Raw genomic sequence first — 23062 nt, 5'->3', positions numbered from 1 at the left:
AAAAGCCCGTCTCGCGACGAATCCGGCCCAGGAAAAAGTGCAAACCGACCTAGAGAGAGTATATAAGGAGGGCTTAAGGCGAGGAGCAGGGGAGAGCTTCCTCAGAGCAAACTTAATACTTAGAGCAATTTAGGCATTTTTCCGTTTTTACTATCGAGCAGCGACTCTACGAGGCTAGAACTTAGGTGGCTAGACTAGCGAACGTACCGACAGCTCTCGTGGCCTAGGATCTTACCTGTTGTTCACCCTCAAACGCGAATTCGAAAATATGACCTCTTTGTTCTCTTTTCGCTCTTTTACGATTTATTACTTTCGACTCTTTCATATTGATTGTGTTGTGCGTGGCCCAGCAGATAACCGGGACCTTCAGGGAAGGCTAGGTTAGCTTGGCTTTCCTCCGATTAACAAAGCTCGACGGTGTGAATTCCGGTTCCCACATTGAGCAGCTCCTCGTCTGTGAAGCTATCTTGTAGTTTATCTGCTCCTGGTGTGTAGGTTACTGTTTCTACTGCAAAGCTCTCGTGGTGGTGTTCATCTGCCCAACTACCAATCGAGTAGTCTCCGTCTCGCACACGGTTGAAATCAGTGTCGATCGATTTGTAGTAGGAAGTGTCGGTCGAAGCTCCTTTTCGGCATCGTTGTTGAGGTTGAGTGTCGATTGATGGCAAGCTCGTCATGTCGATCGATGGTGCAGTCCTTGTCCAAGAGGAATGGTGTAAGAGTTTATCTACCTCATCAAGGATGGCTCTGTACTCAATGGCTTGTTCCTCTTCATAGTCTTCATCATACTCGTCTGTATGCATATTTTGTCTGGTGTAAGCGTCAATAGTGGGGTTGTAGTGGTCATTCTCCCACTCATCCGGATGTGTGTCGACCGATTCTTCATGTGGTATGTCGGTCGATATCTGGTTACTACTATCGATCGATGTTGCAGTGTGAGTCTCGATCGATTCCAAATATTCAGTTTCGTACTCATCTCCACAGTGGCAAGCTGCAATGATACCTGCATCATTGATTCTTCTGGAGATCGTCTGTGATTTCTTGACTGGATAGGGTCGTAGTGGGCATTAGGATCGATTAGTATTAGACACAACTGGTTAGTTTGCAAGTTGCACACTGCTCCCACAGTTGACAAGAAAGCTCTCCCAAGTAGTAGAGAAGAGTTCCAGTTTAACTTGATGTCCAAAACATGGAAATCAACTGGAACTATACCAATCTGCACTTCTAGGTCTCTCACAATTCGTCCTGAACTCTTCTGGGAACAATCCACAAAAGTGAACAATTCCTGCGAAGGCTCCACCTGCAGACCCAGATGGTCTGCCATAACCCTAGGTAGGATGCTGACTGATACTCTTGTGTCGCACAAAGCATGTGGGAATTCAATACCCTGCACTGTTCATGGTATTGCAAATTTCCCAGGATCACTCTTCTTCTTCAATGTCGTCCTTCCCTTCATCTTTTCTCTGGCTTCACAGAACATTCTCCCAATGTCTTCTTCTTTCTTTATGGTTTCTCTGAAGAACATCCACAATCTGTGGCTGTAATAAGCTTCTTCGAATGGCTTATGTAGAGGAATCCTGAAGACTCTCTTTTGGAAATTTTCCATTTCCTTTTCATTAGCCCCCCTCTTTAGATGTTTCGCCACTTTTTCCTTTCTTCTCCTTAGGGTTCTTCCAGTAGAAACCCTATCCTCTTCCATAGGATAATCTCCATCATCTGAAGGTGTCCTGATAGGCTTCGGTGGTTGTTCTGAAGGTTTAGGTTTGCGCCTGAGTGCGTTAAGTCGTGCCACATCTATCTTCGGCATCTGCACCACGGTAGGTGATAGGGGCTCGTCGATCGATAGGAGGTGATGGGTATCGATCGATATTAGCTTCTGAGTGTCGATCGACGTTGCTGTTGGTATGTCGATCGATTCGGACATTGTCAGGGCTGGGCGGATGTGGGTGTTTTACTGCGAACTCCTCGTGAGTTAGAATCTTCAGGGCATTGCAAGATGCGGTTGATTCCGTAGGTGTTGTCGATCGATGCTCTTGTACTTCTGTCGATCGATTCTGATTGGTGTATGTCGATCGATGCTCGGTGGTTGGTGTCGATCGACACCAATGTGACCCGCCAAAACTCATCAAACTTTCTACCTCGAAATCGCCTTCTTGCAGCTTCTCTTCGTTCACCACTTGCCAAAAGTCATCCTCAATAATGGCATTCACGTGGTGCTTCATCACATCATCCACTACTCCTCTTGTTGAAGCTAACTGCCTCTTAATAGCATCTCCTGTCTGCACAACCCGTATCTCCATCTTCTTCACATGAGAGCTCAAAGTCTCAAACTTTGTGTTCAGGTTGGTGTAGACAGAATCTATCTTCCCATTGAAGACCATTGTCATTCGCTGCTGTTCCTCAAGAACCCTATCGAGCATCTCTTCAATCTTGCTCTCTTGAGTAGGGCGTCGGTGGCTTCTGGTAGTAGGAACTTCCAAAATTCCTGTTGTTGTTGTAGTTGTTGTTGTAGGGTTTCTGGTACTGCGAGTTTTGGTCTTTCCATTGGAGTTTCTGTTTCCTCCATGGTTTCCTTGGAATCTAACTCCACAAATGTAGTTTACTTCTTCTTCCTCTGTTCTACCCTCTACAGCTTCTGCATCTTCAGCAAAGCTGACCTGCTTCTTGAGAAGCTTGTGAACACTGTCCAGTTTTGCCTTCACCTCATCCATCTGATCATTCCCAAGCATGGTGGCAGATCTCTTCCTCTCAAAATCAGTGTTCTTGGTGCCGTTGCTGGATGCTAGCTTTTTGATCACTTTGACTGCCTCCTCTGGATTCCTGGTGTTGAAGTTTCCTTTGCTGGAAGCATCAAGAGCCATCTGGTACTGCACCGTGATGCCTATACAGAAAGTACTGAGTAGCTGTACTTCATTGAATCTGTGGTGTGGACAGTCTCTCTGGTAAGATTTGAATCTGATCCAAGAGCCTCTGAATGATTCTGCAGGCTCCTGAGTGAATGTAGCAATCTTGCTCCTCAAGTCTTCAGCACGCGCCTCATCAAAGAAATTGCATAAGAATGCATTCTTGATTTCGCTCCAGGATTTAAGAGATCCTGGTTGTAACTGCTTGAGCCAATGCAGAGCTTCTCCAGCAAGTGAATATCTGAAAAACTTGCATAATAGGTAGTCTTCAGAGACTCCCTTGACTCTAATAGCAGAAATCAGATCCTCGAACCTCTCCAGATGGTCCATAGGATGCTCGTGGGATAGTGCATGGTAGGGCAACTGTCCCACAAGTGTGTAGTACTACGCTTTCAGCTCAAACTCCCTCTCAATGGTAGGAGGAAGGATGGCTGATCTGTTGGTGTACTAGCGATCTGGACGGTTGTAGTCAGCAAACGTCCTGGGTTGCGCAGCCTCATCTATAGGTAAGGTAATACTTGTAGTAGTAGCATCAGGCTCAGGGATTGCAGCCCCCTGAGCATATATTCTCTAACATGCTGCATTACGCAGATGACCTTCCTGGTCATGCAGGTCTCCATTGTTGTCCCGAACAAGTATCAAAGGCGCAACCATTGCTCGCGGATCAGTATCGATTGATGTTCGAGATGGAATGTCGATCGATGTCGGGTGAAGGTTATCGGTCGATAGGGAGCGCGCTTCCTTACGGATCGTACGTTCCAGACTTGCAGGATCTGGTGAGAATATCAGTTGTGATTCCTTGTTGCTTCTGGTACTGCTGGGCATGTACCTGAAAATCAAAGAAAAAAAATTTATGTCAGAATACTTAACAAAAATTAGAAAACAGGCGATCAAAGCTCCCCGGCAACGGCGCCAAATTTGATACCACTAAAATTACCCTAAAGAGTGATTTATACTCTCTCAAATAAGAGGTCGAGTTGTAGTACTTAGGGATCGAATTCACAGGGAGCTAGGGAACCTAGAGATTCTAATATGATTTGTTAAGCAAGATGTTTTTAAGAGTTTTGAAAGTAATTGCAGTTTTATATTGAACAAGTACTTGTTCCATAGCAAGTTTTGGGGGTTTTGGTGCTTAAAAAGGAAATAGCTAGACCTAGAGTTTTTATTCAGGAAAGTTGGAATTATAAACCTATAGATGCCTAATGAGTTGCATGCATGGTAATGTAAAGCTCAACTATTTGATCAACAAGTCTTTCGGCCTTTGCGAGCATTGACTTGTTGACTATTAACTAGATCTATGATCTCAACTCTCGTTATATTGATCTATAGAAAGTGTCGATCGATATTCCAATGGGCGTATCAATCGATACACCATTTGCACCGTCAATCGATTATTCAAGTATGATATCGATCGACGCGCTCTAGTCAAGCTTTATGCGGAGGTTGAATGAATGGTTACTAAGCTCATTGTATCAGCTCTCGCCTTGCTCATAGCAAGAAACAAAGTTCATTTAGATGACATGGCTAAGCAATTCATAACAATAGTTAGGTATAAAAACTTCATAGAATAAATAAGATAAATATCAATGGAGTTCCAATCACAAATTATAACTTTGGATCTTCTCTCCTATCTATCAATAAAACAATGAAACACAAAGAAAACACACTTTGCCTCTAACATAACGGCAAAGCTTATATAATTAGAGTAAAACACGTCAGGGGCAATCTTGTAAAATAGTGAAATCTTGGGCTTCAAGTCGGCTGTGACCAAACAGGCTTCTGCGCGCTTCGCTATCGATCGATACCATGACTTGTGTATCGATCGATTCTAGCTCTCCAATATCGACCGATTGTCGATCTCGATGGTCATCTCGGGTGCTTGCTCCAAATATCTCCAAAATGCTCCAAAATCATCACTTATCTCCAAAACATTCATCATCTTATAAATATATTAAAGAGACTCTATAATAATATAAATATTAGTAAAAATACCTATAAACTATGGATGAAAACGGGTCAAATCCATAGTCTATCACCGTTAGGATGGTTATAAATACGTGAGAGATTTCTTTTTCGTTTCAACTTCGATTCTTTTTCCTCATCTCTCTTTTACTTTTTCTCTAAGATTTCTTGATCGTTGAACTTGAGATGTCCTCATCGTTCAGTTTTCCTCGTCCGACGACTACGACCGATAATCTTGAGGATCTCTACAAGGTGTATGGGGTCGATCGCGCCGTCGTTCTTGATTTGACCGGTGCGACTGAGACTCCCAAAACCGTACGAGGAGGGTATTGCGGAGCCTATCGTTCTTTCTTTCACTCTTGCGGTCTTACCTTCCCGATTCCGGAGCCTGTGCTCGAGATTCTGGCAGAGCTTGGATTATTCTTTACACAAATCCTCCCGAATTTTCTTAGGCACCTTATTGCGTTATTGGTTAGGGCTAGGGAGGAAGGTCTTCCTTTTGGCCTCGGTGAGTTCCGACACCTCGTTCTGGTGAAGCGGAACAAGGAGAATCCTGGTACCTTCCTCGTGTCTCCGCGCCCGGGTCGCCACATCATCGAGGACGTCCCCTATCGTAATGAGAAGTGGCACGAGCAGTTTTTCGTTTTTAACGTGGATCGAGCGTCTGTGGGCGATTTTGATTTCTCTCGACTTCCCCGGAATTGGGCTGAGAATATCGGTTAGTTTTTTAATCTGAGTGTCAATATTTCTCTTTGGGGAATTGGTGACTCAATTTCTCATTTTTCTTTGATTGTTTCAGCTCCTTCCGGAAGTTCATTGATGTCAGACGAGATTCGTGGTCTGATCGAAGTCCTTCGGAGAGGTCATTTGAACTGGTCTTCATTTGACCAGACTCGAATTCAAGCTGCTTTCGCCATGCCAGAAGAGACCAACAGGCCCCCCCTGGTTGAGGGTTCTGAGGATGAGGCGAAATACTCCCGGGAAGTCGTTACGACCCCTTCCGTTCAAGGTCAATCTTCAGATCGACTGGTTAGACAGCTCGTGAGGAGGTCGTCGTTTCGTGCTTCTGGGTCGGCATCAAGGAGCCGAGCTTTTGATAGACCTCCTTTGATCTCGATTCGGGACACCGAAGATGAAGGTTCTTCTTTAGAGGAGCGATCTCCAATCTTGTTGAGCCCTGGTTTGGAAGATGAGACCGTGCCACGACCCATAAGCGGCGTCAGTCGTCGAAGGCCGCCTTGCCCGGTCCATCTTGTCCTAGGCTTGTTCCTGAAGGCGATGGTTCTTTGTTTGCGGCTCAAGGCGACTTAATCTCTCTCACCGGCCGCATGAGGTCTGCAGGCTGTCGTTTTCCGTCCCTTGCTTCTTCGGCCGAGAAGGAAGCTTACGCTAAGGTTGCGGATGCGAGCTCTAAGGTTTGATTCTCGCTCTCTTCCTTCTGAAAGGCGCTTCGAGGTGCTTATTAGTTCGTTTCGATTTCTTTTTAGGTGATGGAAGCTTTCAACAAGTACGTTATGGTGATGGAGGATCGCGTCGAGGCTTCTCGGAATGACAAGGAGATTGAAAGAATTGGTTCCAAGATTAAGAGGCCTTTGGAGGAACTTGAAGCCACCAAACGCGAGGGAAAAAGGGATGCTTAAAATATCGAGGCTTTGACTGATGATTTGAGGAGAATTCAGCAGGAGAACGAGGCTTATACGACTCAGGTCGTTGCTCAGAGGGCCAACATCGCGGCGCTTGAGGTCGAGAGGGATCAGGATATTCGTCTTGCTTCTTGTATCGCTCGTCGTGATATCGAAAAGCAATATCGAGAGGTCCTCGAATCCTTGAAGGAGAAATTGACGAGTAAAAAGAAGGAAGTGTCCGCTAAAATCTAGTTGCAGGAGGTGATTGCCAACATCGATCTTCTGAACGAGCTTAAGGATGGGGGCCTAGCCGTAGATGCAGAGCTTGCTCGTTTGAAGGAGATGGAAGGAGATTGTGAAGGTCTTCTTGCTTCAGCCGCCGTGTCAGATTGGTCGATCACCGAGCTTGATCTTCCTCAAGTTTCCGAAGATTTAGTGGATCAAGTCGAGGGGTCGTCTGTCCCCGATGGATCCGATTCTAGTTAATCTCTTATATTTGATTTATTTTTGTATTTTGTATTTTTATTTTCCGCGATCTTCGATTGCGAGGTTTGGAAAATCTTAAATGGATAAACACGATTTTCGGAAAATCTTTCTTCCTTAGCCTTTGAGATTCTTTTACTTAGGTCGTTGAGATACGGTGATGCCTTGGTCTTTATAAAGCCTCCCTTCGTTTTAGGGTTTACCACAGTACCCCGTTAGATTATTTGTCCTTACTTGTCAGGAGGACATGGCATCGAGAAGAATGACCCCTCGTAACTCCGAAAGGATACGAACTCGAGCTGGTAGTGTTAATGCGGAACACATCCGATCCGGAGACGTGAGCGAAGCGCTCACAGAAGTTCTTCGTGAGGAGACCAGACTCCCGCGGGCTTCAACCCAAGAGGGAAAGGACCTCGATGGTGACAAGTCTGCTGCTCATGTTAAATCGAGTAGCCCAACTCGTTCGGAGGGGCGTGATCGTCCTCCGAAGAAGGCTAAAATGAATGGTTCAAACCATCGTCTCGGTGTTTCGGGTGAGATGGCTGTTGCTAAACCGTTTCATTGGCAGTTTTCTCACTCCAAGGATTGTCCTATCACGGAGGATCCGGATAGCGTTTCTCACTTGGTGAGGAGGCATTTCAAACCAGCTGGGTGTCTGCTTCCTTCTTTGCGAAATATTACGGAGCGTGAGGCTTATGTGAAGATGGCTGTCGCTCATGCTAAGGTTGTCCTATTTGATATTGGCTGCTTTTGAATCTTTGGTTTGTTTTGTTGGTGCTGACTTGTTATGTTCCAGGCTATGGAGGCTAATAACGAGTTCACGGCGAATTTAGAAAAGCGCCTGCAGGATGTTCCGCGTTCTGACGAACTTTATGAATAAAAGAAGGTCGTTCGGGAGCTAAAACTTGGTCTGAAGATGGCTCAGGATCGAGAGCGTGCTAATGCTGCTCAACTGGCCGCTGCTGAGAAGCTGGGGAATCAGTCTGCTTCGCTTGAGGCTCGTCTATGAGTCGTGAGTGACAAGAGGAAGTCGGCTCTCGAGCAAGTTTCCTTTTTGGAGGCGAAGGTCGAATCTTCTGCTAATAAGTTCTCTGATGATCTTCGTCGCGCAACTTATGACGCTAAAAAGACTCTGGTGGATAGCTACTTGGATATGTTGATATCTCTGAAGAAGAAGTGGGAGAAGAAGAAGGCCGCAACTGATTTCGAAGCTCGCCTTAGGGAGGTTATGGAAAATATAGATCTCTTGAAGGAGATCATGAACAACAATCTTTTGGCCTCGGATGAGTTATTGCGTCTTTGTACGAAAGAGGTCGAGCTCGGGTCGGGGCTCGATGTGATGGCGGTTTCGGATTTCTCCATTGAGAAGCTTGATCTGCCTCAGATTACGGAGGATCTGCCAGAAGATTTCTTTGCTAAAGTTCCATCTGGGATGGACGACACAGGTGATAGGATGAAGCGCGCGGGTGGCCAGTTCGAGGATGGTGAATTCGGCGTCGAGGAGTAGTTTTAGGGATTTGACTTTTATTTTCACTTTCCCATTTGTTTCTGTTGCTTTATCTTTTTAATAAAGAAAGGATTTGTGAGTTTTTGAGTTGTTTGTCGTAATTTTTACGTTTACGCGAGGCCGTTCTTTTGAGGCCGTGTGTCGATTTCTCGTAGGTACTTTTATCAACGTACGTTTGATGTAACAAAAGATTTTGTTAACTTGTTTTGCCGCGCTTGTTGGCGGGGCTGGCTGTAACCGAAAACTTGATCAGAGTCCTGGTTTACAGTCAACCGTCTAAGAATATTGCGATGTTTTGGATATAGGAGATCTACCGAGCTCGAACTGCGAAGTGTAAGAATCAAATTTTATTAAAAGGTTGGTTTTCGGTTTGTTACAAAATTGTGATAAGGAAGGAAGCTTGCCTATCGATTTGAGGTCGATGCTGTCGCGTTTAGCGTGCTTTGGGTGTTACGACGCGTATCCTTCGAGCTGTGTAATTGGTGGGTGACTGAACTCGTGTCGTGGGTTGCCTACGTACCCTCGGCGAGGGATCAAGTCATAACGTAGTTCGATTATTTTCCCCGGGACAGGGTCCTTTGTTCAGCTGTTCGTGTACGTGTGTACGTCTGATGTTGGTCTTGGTCGCCAGATTAAGAGTGCTGCTCTATATCTTTGAAGCTCGCAAGGTAGCACATTCTGGAGCTCTTCTGGCTCCCTCTAATGGGTTCGATTCCTTTCGGAGTCAGGAATTTCAGGCACTGGTGGTAGGTTGAGGGAACTGCCTTCATGTTGTATAGCCAGGGTCTTCCAAGGATTGCATTGAATGGGGCTGGGCGGTCTATGACAATGAATTCAACGATTTTCCTGATTTCTCCGGCAGTTACAGCGAGCTCGATTGACCCGAGGGAGTAGGTGGTTTCCCCTGCGAACCCAATCAGAGGGGTTCGTTCTTGCTTGAGGAGTGCTTTGGTGAATCCCATTTTCTTGAACGCGTCGTAGAAGAGGACATCAGCCGAGCTACCGTTGTCGATCATCACTCGAGATAATTCTCAGCCGCCGACGTCGAGTCGTATTACGAGAGCGTCATCATGTGGTTTATCAAGTTCCGCAGTCTCGTTTTCGTCGAAGGTGATTTCGTGGTCGGGACCTGATAGGGGTTCTCTCACTCCTACGCTGTTTTTGGCTTTTCGTTGGTATGCCTTGATGGAGTTAACCGAGTTGCAAAATTTGGAGCCTCCGTAGATAAATTTGATTCGTTGTTTGCCCTTGTCGTTTGTCGGAAAATTCCATCTTTTGGTGAGTGTTGGCTGGTATTGTCTATGTCCCCCAGACAGGTTGCGATTAAGGGTTCTCGTGCTGTCTTTTTTTCTGAGTTCGTGGGGGCAATCGGTCTTTCTAGCAGGTCGCGGATTCTGGCCATCTTCAGCTCTCGTTTGAGGTTGGGGTTTTTCCTGAAGGGGGATCCTCCATTTGGGTTGTATCGAGTAATGTTGGGAGGAGGAGTGGCTTCGTTGAAATTCTCTAGTGTTCGGACTGGTATTGTAATGTCGATGCGTACTTTCCCTTCGGTGTGTTTCTCAATTCTGTCAGGTGTATGGTTTTTTGACCCCCACGAGATCATGTCGACTCTTTTCTTTGGCGCTGGGGGTGGAGAGCTAGGCGATTCTGGCTCGGTTTCCCTGCTTCTTTTATTTGAAGGGCCTTTAGCTTTTCGATTAGACTTTGGGGTCACTGGCTCTTCCTCCTCTTCTTCGGTGTCTCCGCTGGTCTTTTTATTTTCGCTTTGACTGCGAAGTGCCGCTCGACATTCTTCGGCTGAATGACCTTTCCGGTCGTGGAAGGTACAGTGTTTGTTGGGGTCGTATGTTGAGGATTTGTTTTGCGGCGAGTTATTTATAGCATAGGAGTGTTGCCCTTTAGTTGTTGGTTCTTTAGGGGCAATGTTCTTTTTGGCAGTGTTATTTTTGTTCGCGCTGTACTGCTCCTTCAAGGCTGCGACCTCCTCTTTGTTGGTAGCGAAATATGAAGCTCGGTGTAGGGCATCATCCAACGAGATCGGTGCCCGTACTGCCATCTCTTCTCTGAACTGGGACGAGAACCAGACGCTGTTTTTTAATGCCGCCAAGGCCACGACTTCGTTCGGGTGTGAGATTCTGATTTCCCTGAATTTGTTTACGTACGCTCTCAGTTGCTCGAAAGGTGCTTGCTTGAGATTCCAGAGGTCCGCCTTGGTAACTTTTGTTTCTATGAAAACCGAGTATTGTTTGAGTAACGTAGATTCTAGCTGGGTGAAGTTGTCAATTGAGTTTTCCTCGAGGACTTCGAACCATACAAGGGCGGCCCTGGTGAGATTTTCGGCAAAGAAGCGGCAGTAGCCGGCCTCTTTTTCGTCGTCGTTGAGGTGTGCTCTTGATATCGCTAGTCGAAAGGCTTGTACGTGGGCCTTCGGATCTGTGTTCCCAGCGTACTCGGGAAATTTGAGTTTTCTGACATGGTGTAGCCTTACGCTGGTGATTCGGTTCGTGAATGGGGTTCTTCTTTTTCCCACAATGACCATATCGCCATATGCACAATGGCGTATATTATTTTGAGCTTGGCGTCATTTGTTTCGATATAATTATGGAACGTTCCGGTTTCACCCGAGGTTCCCAGGTCTTTTCATTGAGGATCTGCGTCGATGGGTCTTCGGGGGTCGAACCGTGAGCTTGCCCTATTGGGTCGCCGAATCCCGTTTGCTGGGCGGTTCTCGGAGCTGATGGAGTTCTATTCTAAGAGGTTAGGTTTCCCAGTGGTGGCATTCGGTTTCTATGCTCCCCGGTTCTTTCCCTATATGTGTATTGCGATTGGATCAAGGTACTTCTTTGGGATTGTAGTCCGGTGTCCATTTCGTCCAACCCGCTGTAACTCAGACTTCGCTGCGGCATACTCTGCTGCAGAGGTCGTTGCTAGTTCTCTCCCGTGTAGCGTCCGGATCGGGCACTCGGGATTTTTGGAGTACCGAAGGCTCTGACATTTTGATGATTTAGCATTTCTCTTGATGGATCGGGAGGCGATTGGTGTCTCTCTCGGGCGTTAGCTTGGTGCTCCGCGAGTTCTCCTTCAGCTTGGTCCAGTCTGTTGGCAATGGCGCGAAAGGCAGCCTTTTGGCTGCGAGCTTCGTCGATTAATGACGAGACCATTTGATGTGCCCCAGTCCATGGACCAGTCCGACGAATCAGAACAGCATGAAGATCAGGACGTTCCAGTTGAGGTTCACTCTTCCAATCAGACCAGACAGACCGATCAGGTCGTTACCGGATCAACCCGCGAACGACCGGATTGGAGCTTCAACCAGATCCACGACCAGACCATCGAACTGACCGAACTGAAGCTCGTCTTTCCCGGGCAACTCGACAACCTAAGGCTGATGGTCAAGCCAGAATCAACTTAGGACGAGCCAACTCCGATCCAGACCATAGCTACTCTCTTTTGGCTCGTTTGCCTCGTACCACATGTACCGGCGACTGTACTGATGATCTATCTTCCTTGGTCGATCAGATCATGGACTTCTCTTTTGGATATTTTTCTAAGGCAAGGATCCTTAAGCTCTCAAAAGACTTGGGCTATGTTGAAACGCAACTTGTCCGATCAGAACGTCCCGCGACCCTTGCTGATAGTCCCGTCCATGTGCTGATCATTTCCCCTTTGGACTCAGCTAGCTCGGATGCATCTGGACAGGAGCCAAACGGTCATTTTGACTAGTCTTCTCCATTTTCCGTGCCTTGACCAGATCTAGTCCAATTTATATTTTCTATGTCTTGTTTTCCTACATTTCTATTTATTGTCTTTGACTACAAAACTCTATAAGTATGTAATCTCTTCTATTGAATAAGGCCAATCTATTTTGTCTAAAGATTTTGAGTTAAACTCTTTGTTCTTTGTTTAGAACTTGTCTTGTTTGTTGGTGAGTCATATCCAAGAAAACATCTCTAAAATCCGTTGGCCTTGTGAGCCATATCAAGCAACGGTTCAAGATTCTTCTTTTGGTGGACTTGTGAGTCATATCAAGAACCAATTGAAGTCGGGAATATCAGAGGCCTTCTGCAACCTTCGTGCGACCCTTCAATCCATTCAGTTCTCCATTCGGAGTTCATATCCAAACCAGATCTAGTCGAGTGAGCCGATCTTAGGGTCCTTCAAGTGGTATCAGAGCCACTCGTCTGGTATTTTCTGAATCATTCCATCTTCTCATCTTCCATTTCTTCATAAACACTTCTTCTTCAATCTATCTTGAATCCGGGCCCCTTATTACCATCCATTAAAAAAAAAGAGAGAGATCTACGATTTGATAAAAGAAAATAAAAAGTAAAGTTTCAAGTTTGATTTGTGGATTGGTGGTGGAAGAGAAAGCCTGCTTCAAGCCTTTAAGGTGGTTAAAACAGATTCCAAATCAAAAAAAAAAAAATCTCTTATCTTTCTCTCTTAAGAAAGTTCCATTGTGTTTGCTTGGATTTTGTCCATTGGGATTCTTTGATTTGTTCTTCTTAGAACCTTGAGTGAAAACTTGTGTGTCTGACCATCCAAATTCTGAGAGAAACACATGTGTGGGTGAGGATCAAACACTTGAGAGAGTGAGGATTTTTTTATCTAACGTTTTGTGTTTAAGAAATTTCAGGAACCATGAGTAGTGATTGTTAGGGGATTTTTGTGAGGATCTTTGTGAGTACCACAGAACGATGGACAAGGCGGGTGTTTGTATTTATTTTGAGAGATGTAGTAAAAATAAAGACTTGAAGAGACGTTTTATTGAGTAGACAAACTAGGATTACAATGATTTGAGTAAGAACACTAATTCTAGCCATCTAGCCCTAGTCTCCAAGTCTTGAAGTGTCGATCCTTTGCTTTAGGGTTTGGGTTCCCCTTATATAGTCTTCCTAAGGCGGGCCTTAGTCGGTTGGAGAAGGTTAAACTTTCCTATATTCGGAAATATGGAAGGTTCTCCTTATCGGAAGTTTTCCATTTCCCGGAGGAAGGGGGGCGATCCCGGGACCGGACCCGGAAAACTCAACATCGGGGAACCGGAATTCCTTCTAGCAGGGATCCTGGGAACCGGGGTTCCTTCCAGCGAGGATCCAGAGGCCGGTGTCCTGCCTGGGGTCTGGAGGAATTCAATACCTGAGTATTTTTCCCCAACAGTTTGCCCCTTATTGCTCGATTTCGTCATCGAACTCGGGGAATAACATGTGCACTCAAGTCAACCAGAGTTGCTCATTCTCAGCAGGATTCCCTTAGGCAGGACATCGCTCCAGTAATCCCGCGATCCCGGGTTCCACTCAGGTCGGAACCTTATTCTGAACCCGGGGGATGATCAGTTTCCCCTACATCAGACCGGGGTCTGGTGCTATTTGGACCGCTGATTCTCGTCGAGGACGGGGAGGTTTGGGCTTTTGATGATGTCTTGGAAACGGTGGAGCCTGGAGCTCTGATGTTTCCTGAGGAGGAACTGCATGTACTAATATGGAGAGGATAGACCGGGGGGCTGGGGCCCATGCGGTTTGATGATACTAGATGCTCTTTTTACTCCTCCAAAAGCGAGCGCTTTCCTTTTTTGTGGGAAGCATTTTCCCTTTTTCTGCAAAGATCAGGTTTCCTTTTCACCGTACATTCTTTAAATCAGGGATTCTTTAGGATATTTGGAAACATCCCTATTTCCTTTTCTGATCCCGCGGAAAAGGGAACGACCAGGATATAAATAGAGATTCACGACAGTTCCTAGCTGGCCTCAACCCAACTCTAGGGCTGATTCTTAGCTGAGAAAGATGAATCCCGAGCCGCTCTCGTTTCTGTCCTCGCTCGTGGGTGGTCGTGCAAGGCCGCGTCGTACTTTCACCGACCCTTTCTCATCGCCCGTTCCATCTTGGGGGAATGTTCCGGAGGCTGATAGTGAAGCGGTTCCGATAGCGCCCCTAAGAAGGCTCCGTTCTTGTTTCTTTGATGACGGTCCCCGTTCTGAGATCTGAGAGGGGGATCTGCCTAATATAAGAAGGAAGTACTTGATTCATCCTTCACTGGGGATGAGGAGTCCAACCGAGTTCGAACGCACTCCGGATGGCGGAACGGGTGAGGTGGCTGTCTATGAAGCGTACCTGGAGGCAGGCTTCCGGGGTGTTATTCCTTCTCTCATAGAAGAAGTGTCATCTTTATTCGGTTTCAGTCCTTCTCAACTCACTCCCCTAACCCGGAGGACATTAATGCCTCTCCAAGTACTTGGAGAACTCCATGGATTTTCCATCGGGGTGCACGAGATTTTATACTCCTATTACTTTGCTCCTCTGGAGAACAAAGATTGGTTCCACCACCTTCGATCTCGTGACGGCGCCCCTTTGGTCGAGGAACATTCGAGGGTTGTAAGAGGTAATCACCCCTTTGGGGATGGTTGGAACAGTCGGTACGTGTTGGTGAAGATTCAGGAGCTAGTGGGTTATCCTACGTCTTGGCGTACCGTGGGTAAGTTTTTCTTCTGAGTTTTGAATTTTACCATCCTTTCGGAAGCATGATCCTGACATTTTAGCTCTTGCTTTGTTAGATGTGTCTCGGCCGGTTTTCTTTTGCTGGAGAAGTGGTGGTGAAGCTTATAATGGGAATTCCCCGACGATTCCTCTGGGTGGCCTTTCTGATGAGCAGGGAGGCCTTGCGTCATAGTCACGTTTGGAGTAAGCCTTCCCTTTCTATCTGATAGGACTCTGTCTTGTTTTGTTTCTCATGATGTATGTATACACTTTTTGCTCTAGGGAACGCGGAAAGGTCTCCGGTATCGGTTATTTATGACGAGTATCAGAAAGTTAAAGCGCGGAAGCGGCGTCTTTCTTATACTCCTCCGCCAAGACTAGCGAGGGCCGCTTTATCGGTTGGGGGTCTATCTTCTATCTTGTCAACAAGCGCCGAGATTATGCCTAACCGGGACCTTCTGGCAGATGCCTATCGGAGGTTGACTAGCGAGGCACTCCTTCTCCGTGGCCAGGTGCAAGAAATGATAGCTTGCCGGGACCTACTAATTCAAGAAGTGAGAGCTTTGGCTAGGTGGGAGCTTATGGAGTGTCTGCAGAAGCGCATAGATCATTGGAATCCAGAAAAAGAGTATCGTCGTCACCTGTTCTTATCTGGAGGGTTTAACCATCGATCGGAGAATCTCTCCCAGGCTGGAACCCCGAGATCTGTTATAGGGTCGCGATTCTCGGAGGGACCTTCTTTCTGATTTATCTTTTGAGACTTTGGTTTTTGTCGCTTTCGTTTGAATAAAGGATCTTTATAGCCCGCTCCTTGACTTTATTTATAATGATTCTTCGTGTTTTACCCTTTTACTCCTTGCTGTTACTTCGCTCCTGTATGCTTTTTCTTTCGAAAAATGTTGTTTTTCGCCTGTTTCTTGATCGAGTTGGGACTTTGTAGTCTGCGATCCCTCTTTTCGTAAATTTGAATAATAGGATCTGGGGAGATAGGCTAATAATCAGGAGGTTTTCGAGCTAAAATGTGGACTGTTTGGAGTCTGGAGAATGATCTTGTGATCCGGAGGTTGCATGAGGACCCGGGGATCATCGGAGAGGGAGGCGCAGGAGCTCCTCTTGGATCCTTAGATTGCGTCTGGGACCCAGAGGTCCCTGTCAGATTACGAGGTCTTTTATCTGGCACCCGGAGGTCTTTTCTCTAGGTCCTGGGATCGAGACTGGGGCCCGGAGGAGATGTAGGAATCCAGAGATTCTCTAGTTAGATCCGGAGATCATGGTTGGAACCCAGAGGTTTCTATGGTTTTGATTGGACCCTGAGGTCGCATACGGGTGCAGGGTTGTTCCTTAGATCCGGAGATCGTATTGGGGCCCTGATGCACTTGGACCTTGAGGTTGCATGGGAACTCGGAGGTTCTTTAGGGATGTAACGACCCCGATGCGCCCTAGGCTGCACAGGGGTTCTATCCTTTTTCCTAGAATCGTATTAGGCCTTTGAGGCCCTGTTGGAACCCGGAGGTTTCGATCTGGAGATCGTTTTTTGGAACCTGGAGGTTCTTTGAAGTTGTAATGACCCCGATGCGCCCTAGGCTGCACAGAGGTTCTAACTTCTTTTGGAACCTTGAGGCCGTATAGGAACCCGGAGGTTCTTCCTTAGACCCTGAGATCTTTGATTGGTACCCAGAGGCTATAGAGGAACCCGGAGGTTCTTCCTTAGATTTTATACGTAGGACCCAGAATCGTTTGGGGAACCTTAGGTTTCCTCTTTAGATCGGGGGCTGGCATAGAGACCCGGAGTTCCTTGGGAACCCGGAATGTTTTGCTTTTCGCAGGGACCGTACTCCGTCTTCCTAGGCAAGACTACTACCGGTACCTGTTTGGATTTCGCATTCTGCCACTCGGAAGCTGGCCACTATCGAGTTCATGTGATGTATTCTACTTCTACAGGAAGTCACTGACAGGACATGCTTAGAGGGTGCTGGTGTGGGTGTTATGACCCAAGTGCCAGGCTTACGCTGCTTTCCACGTCTGGGGAAGCAGGATTTAGATTTCTCCATGTATTTCACAGTACTTTTGCAATGAGTATATACCACGTGTTCCCTGTATCGTGTAGCTCGTAGGGTTTTAATACAGGTACTTTTCACATTGGTACTCTGGGGACCCCGATGCTCCTGAGGCTGCACAGGGGTTTTAGGTAGTTTTGACAACATACTCAGGCTTGCGCATACCCATTCCTGCTTTATGTCTCATACCCGTTTTGATTCTTCGTGGGCGTGCCACTGTGCTCGTGCCACTTTTATGAGGTTTGGCCAGGATCAGAGGTCTCTGGAGACCTGATCCAGCTCGTATGCCCCTTTAAGTATAATGATTTCTCCTATACTTTTATAGTCGGAACTATTTTATTATAAGCTTTGTCCGGAGATGTTTAGCATACATAGGAGTAGGAAATCATAATGCTTAAATAGTATATAGTAGTATAGAAATCATGGTCTGGAGACCGTATTATAAATGATAGTCTTTGAGGTGAGGGCGTTCTAGCAGTTGGGTTGTATTTTACCTTTGCTATCTTGCAGCCTGTAGGCGCCTGCTCTCCGCACCTCGATGACCTTATATGGTCCTTCCCACCCAAGGGTGAGTTTCCCTGTCGTTTTTTCTGCTCGTCGTAGAACCCAGTCCCCTTGCTGGAAGGTTTTGGTTCTGACTTTTTTTGTTGTACGTCCTGGCGACATCTTGCAGGTAGGACAAGTTTCTCAATCGAGCGGCCACTTTTTTTTCGTCGAGCAGGTCAAGGCTTAGCGCCATCAACTCGTTGTTTTTCTCCTGAAAGGTAGATCCGGAGACCGTTGTTCTTACGTGCATCTCTGTAGGTACAATGTCCTCAGAGCCGTAGACTAGCGAGTAGGAGGTTTCCCCTGTTGACGTCTTTGGAGTGGTCCGGTAGGCCCAGAGGACTCCGTGTAGTTCTTCCGCCCACTTCCCGCGAGAGCCCTCCAGTCGCCTTTTCAGCATGTTGACCATTGTTTTGTTTGTGGACTCGGCTTGTCCGTTACACTTGGGGTGTCGGGGTGTGGCGAAAGTTAGTTTTATGCCCTAGTCCTTGCAGAACTCCTTGAAGTTGTGGCTCGTGAACTGGGGTCCATTGTCGGTGACGATCCCGTGGGGGACCCCGAAGCGAGTGATTACGTAGGTCCACAGGAACTTGCAGATCTGGAGGTCTGTTATGCGGCTGAGGACTTCTGCTTCGACCCATTTGGAGAAGTAGTCAGTTACTATCGGAAGGAAGACCTTCTGCCCCGGCGCCATAGGGAATTTCCCTACTATATCCATGCCCCACTTTCTGAATGGCCATGGTGAGCTTATGGACTTGAGGTTCTCCGGGGGAGGCTTGGAGACTGGAGCGTGCCTTTGACATTTGTTGCAATGCTTGGCTTGTCTGTCGGCGTCAGCGGCCATCGTGGGCAAGTAGTAACCAGCCCTTCTGGCTCTGAGCACCAGGTTTCTGCCGCTAGAGTGGGATCCACAATCCCCTTCATGTAGTTCTACAACGATTCTAGCGGCTTTTCGGGGTGTGACACACCTCAGGTATAGGCCAGAGAAAGATCTCCGATACAGCTTCTCCTGGGAGATACAGTACCTTGCGGCTTGCTTCTTGATCTTTCTGGCCTCGCTACTGTCTTCTGGGAGGGTGTCGGCCTCCAGGTACCGGATTAAGGGGGTCATCCAGGTTTTGCCTTCTTCGATATCGGAGACCTCCTCTGACGGTGGTTCCTCTAGGGTTGCTGGCCATTGAAGCACGAGCAGAGGGATATTCATCTGACTATTCATTTCAAGGGCGGACCCTAGAGTAGCTAGGGCATCGGCTTGTGAGTTCTGTTCCCGGAGGATATGAGGGAGTTTGCAGCTCTTGAACTTCTTGATTGGTCGCTGAGCGACCGCCAGATACTGGATCATGCTGTCGTCTTTTGCTTGATACTCCCCTTATACCTGGTTAATTATCAGCTGGGAGTCACCGAAGACCTGGATATTTTCTGCCCCCATTTGGTGAGCGAGGTTTAGGCCTGCGATTAGGGCCTCATACTCGCTTTCGTTGTTGGTTGCTTTGAAATTGCATCTCACGGCCCTTGAGGCTGTATTCCCCGTTGGCGAGGCAAGCACTATCCCTACTCCTGCTCCTCTGACGTAGCTGGATCCAACAACGTGTTGGATCCATTCTCCTTCTTCCTTATTTTCGCCTTGGAGGCGTATCTCTTGCTCCAGAGCTGGGAGCAAGGCAGGGGAGAATTCAGCCACGAAGTCTGCTAGGACCTATGACTTTATAGCCGTGGCGGGTCAAAATATTACGTCGTACTCCCCTAGTTCCATGTTGGGGTCAAAACGGTAACGACGAAGTTAACATCCAAATCTCCGTAAAAATCAGCATGAACATTTTTTACGAAAGTTACTCTTCGTAAAAAGAATCTTTACAAAGAGCTTTGCGGTAAAATCTTGTTTTAATCTCGGTTGATTCATCAAAACTAAACACCGATTGTCTAAAAGCAACGGTCAAGTATGGCCATCGGACCACGCACAAGCCTAGCTCGGTCCTTACATAGCGACCGAGCACGAACACGGCTCGGTCGCTACATAGCGACCGAGCTCTAGCCAAGCTCGGTCGCTAAGTAGCGACCGAGCTCTAGCCAAGCTCAGTCGCTACGTAGCAACCGAGCACGTGCGCATCTCGATCGCTACGTAGCGACCAAACTCTCCCAAACATCGATCCGACACGAATCCATTCATTCGTGTCTACTCTTTAATGATATCTCCCGTAGGCCACGGTTTAACCATTCCTTGTTCCTTATCGATCAGAGTCATCAGTCAAACTTTACGATAAAAACCGCAAGAACTTTGTTTTTATCGAAGAAACCGTAATAAACATTTCGAGTCGAAAGACGGCCTAAAGAGACTTAAAACGCGACTTGAAGCCCACTTACGTTTTCCTAACCAAAACCCCATAAAACCTATGACGGTTTATGCTTGGTTCGTAAGGCAAGATAAATGTCAAGTTTCTGCGGATAAATGTCAAGTTTCCAAAGATAATCATGAATGTTGGGGTCAAAATAGGTCACGACAGAATCAATATCTGAAAGTCCCCGTAAAAATCAGCATGAACGTTTTTACGAAAGTTATTCTTCGTAAAAAGAATCTTCACAAAGAGCCTTGCGGTAAAATCTTGTTCTAATCTCAATCGAACCGCTAAATACCGATTATTCGGTGGCAACAGACACGTATCCAAATCAGCCACGGACGAGCTCAAGTATGGCCATCGAACCACGCACAAGTGAAGCTCGGTTGCGACATAGCGACCGAGCACGCACACGGACCGAGCCGTGTGACGAGCTCAAGCCAAGCTCGGTCGCTACGTAGCGACCGAGCACACACAATAAACCATTCTTTGTTTCTCATCACTCGAAGTCATCAGTCAAACTTTATGATAAAAACCGCGGGAAGTTTGTTTTTAGCGAAGAAACGGTAATAAACGTTTCGAGTCAAAGACGGCCCAAAGAGACCTAAAACGCAACTCGAAGCCCACTTACGATTTCTTAACCGAAAACCCATTAGCCTTATGACGGTTTATGCTTGGTTCGTAAGGCAAGATAAATGTCAAGTTTCCACGTTTCCACGGATAAATGTGAAGTTTATGAAGATAATGACGAAGACTGGGAAAATTGGAATATCTCCATTTTTGAGCTATGACGGCTTAAGGGCAGAAGGGGAAAGGCGCAAACCGACCTAGGAGCAAGTATATAAGGAGTCCTAGGTGAGAGGCAAAGGGGGATCAGAGAGTTTTTCAGAGCAAACTTAGCACTTAGAGCAATTAGGCAACTTTCCGTTTTTGTTATTTCGAGCTGCGACTCAACTAGGTTCTGCAGTCTTAGGTTATTAGAACTAGGGATCTGGCCGACAGCTCTCGTAGCCGAGGCTCCTTCCTTGTTGTAAACGCTCATACGCAAATTCGGAATAAGACTTCTTTTTGCTCTCTTTTTACGATTTCTTATTTTTCTCGTCCTTATTACGTGTTCTGATTGCTTGGCGTGCGGTTTAGCAGATATCCGGGACCTCTGGGAAATTAGGGTTTTCCTAACTTTCCTTATTTAAACGGAAATCGACAGTGCAAATTTTGGTTCCCACAGTTTGGCGCTAGAAGGAGGGGGGGGGGTACGGATTACTCTAACTCATAGCCGCAAAACGCTTGATCAAAACATTGTCTTAAAATACGAAAGACAAAATCGCAGTTCGCAACAACGCCGGTAAGACAACTCCAGCCGCCACTGCGCCTATGGCTAAAGCTTACGCAAATGCCACAATTCTTGAAAAAATCGAAAACCTTGCCGCGACTTTTCGCCACATGAAGTGCAATGAAACGAGCTCGAAATTTCTCTTATTAAACATAAAGGAAAACGATAAATCTTATAAAACTCCGTAATTTTGGCTCATTACCGAACTAAAGAAATCTCAATGTGTAAGGGTTTTACCAAAACACGTTCTCCAAAAACTTTTCGGTAAAGAAAAACTTCCTCTTCCCAAAACCGCAGAAAAACCCTAGGTTGATCGCGGAAAAAGGAAGCACAGCAAATCGGATACATAACTCACAACTGTACTTCTTCCGACTATCTTGTGGAAAAATCCTAGGTTAGTCGCAGAAAAAAGAAAGCATAACAAATCGGGTACATAACTCACCGATGTACTTCTTCCGACTATCTTGCGAAAAAACCCTAGGTTAGTCGCGAAAAAAAAGAAGCACAGCAAATCGGGTACATAACTCGCCGCTGTACTTCTTCCGACTATCTTGCGGAAAAACCCTAGGTTAGTAGCGGAAAAAAGGAAGCATAGCAAATCTAGTACATAACTCGCCGCTGTACTTCTTCCGACTATCTTGCGGAAAACCCTAGCTTAGTCGCAAAAAAAAAAGAAGCACAGCAAATCTGGTACATAACTCGCCGCTGTACTTCTTCTGAATATCTTTGGGAATACCCTAGATTTATCGTAGAAAAAGAAAGCACAGCAAATCGGTTATGAAACCCCCACTGCTGTACTTCTTCCAAATAACTTTCAGAGAAACAAAGTTTTTTTCTATAGAATCACTCGAAACCTAAAACGGCTGACGAAGACTAAATAAAGCAAAACGGGAGATCATATCCCCACCGCTAAGGTGTTTGCAGAAGCCTAAGGTTTCGTAAGAATTCAAGTACCACTTCCATAGTAACAAATTCCGCGAGTTGTCAATGTTTGTCACCTAAATCTTACTTCGAAAAAAACTACTAGAAACTTCCACGGATCAATCCCACGAATATGAGAAAAACTTCTGATTAAGTTTGGTTTCAATAATTAACCTCGTCACGGCTCTCGTACAACCAAAACTTGAAAACTTCTTTACGGAAAAAATCTCGTAAAATTATGCTCGACAACATCTTGAGAAATAACCTTTGCAAAAATTAAGCTCCACACCCTTTTACGAAACAACTTTTGTAAAATTAAAATCGATAACATTTTGCGGGATAACTTTCGTAAAATTAAATTCGATATTATTTTTCGAAAAAACTTTTGTAAAACTAAAGTTGGCCACATTTGACAACCTTCGAAAATCTAACAACAATCGTTGAAAAAGAATCTCGGATAAGGAAAGAGATGGAGCGAAATCCAAGAATCAAAATTCGACGAGATGCTCATTCAATTTCGTAAATCCAATGATACTCTGATTGAAACATGGATCACGAAAACCGCAAATATTGGTGATAGACTATGGATTTGACCCGTTTTCATCCATAGTTTATAGGTGTTTTTACTAATATTTATATTATTATAGAGTCTATTTATTATATTTATAAGATCAGGAATGTTTTGGAGATAAGTGATGATTTTGGAGCATTTTGGAGATATTTGGAGCAAGCACCCGAGATGACCATCGAGATCGAAAAATCGGTCGATATTGGAGAGCTAGAATCGATCGATACACATGTCATGGTATCGATCGATAGCGAAGCGTGCAGAAGCCCGTTTGGTCACAGCCGACTTGAAGCGAAGCGCGCAGAAGCCCGTTTGGTCACAGCCGATTTGACCCTGACGTGTTTTACCCTAATT

General features: G+C 46.0%; 1 protein-coding gene across 1 annotated transcript; it reads left to right on the top strand.

Moving 5' to 3' along the window:
• The first annotated feature begins 5051 nt into the window (after positions 1 to 5051).
• On the top strand, positions 5052 to 6176 carry LOC106320745 (uncharacterized protein At3g60930, chloroplastic-like). Its single transcript, XM_013759111.1, has 2 exons — positions 5052 to 5583; positions 5665 to 6176. The coding sequence occupies exons 1-2, from the start codon at positions 5052 to 5054 to the stop codon at positions 6174 to 6176; spliced, it is 1044 nt and encodes a 347-aa protein (XP_013614565.1).
• The last annotated feature ends 16886 nt before the right edge of the window (positions 6177 to 23062 follow it).

This window comes from Brassica oleracea, unplaced genomic scaffold (assembly GCF_000695525.1).
Source record: "Brassica oleracea var. oleracea cultivar TO1000 unplaced genomic scaffold, BOL UnpScaffold01048, whole genome shotgun sequence".
NCBI lineage: Eukaryota > Viridiplantae > Streptophyta > Magnoliopsida > Brassicales > Brassicaceae > Brassica > Brassica oleracea.
The sequence above is the reverse complement of the archived record's forward strand: the minus strand, read 5'-3'. Positions and strand labels throughout refer to the sequence as shown.

Coding starts and splice junctions, on each gene's coding strand:
- LOC106320745 (XM_013759111.1), top strand. CDS start 5,052: ATGTCCTCATCGTTCAGTTTTCCTCGTCCGACGACTACGACCGATAAT. Junction 5,584..5,664: donor GAATTGGGCTGAGAATATCG/GTTAGTTTTTTA, acceptor TGATTGTTTCAG/CTCCTTCCGGAAGTTCATTG.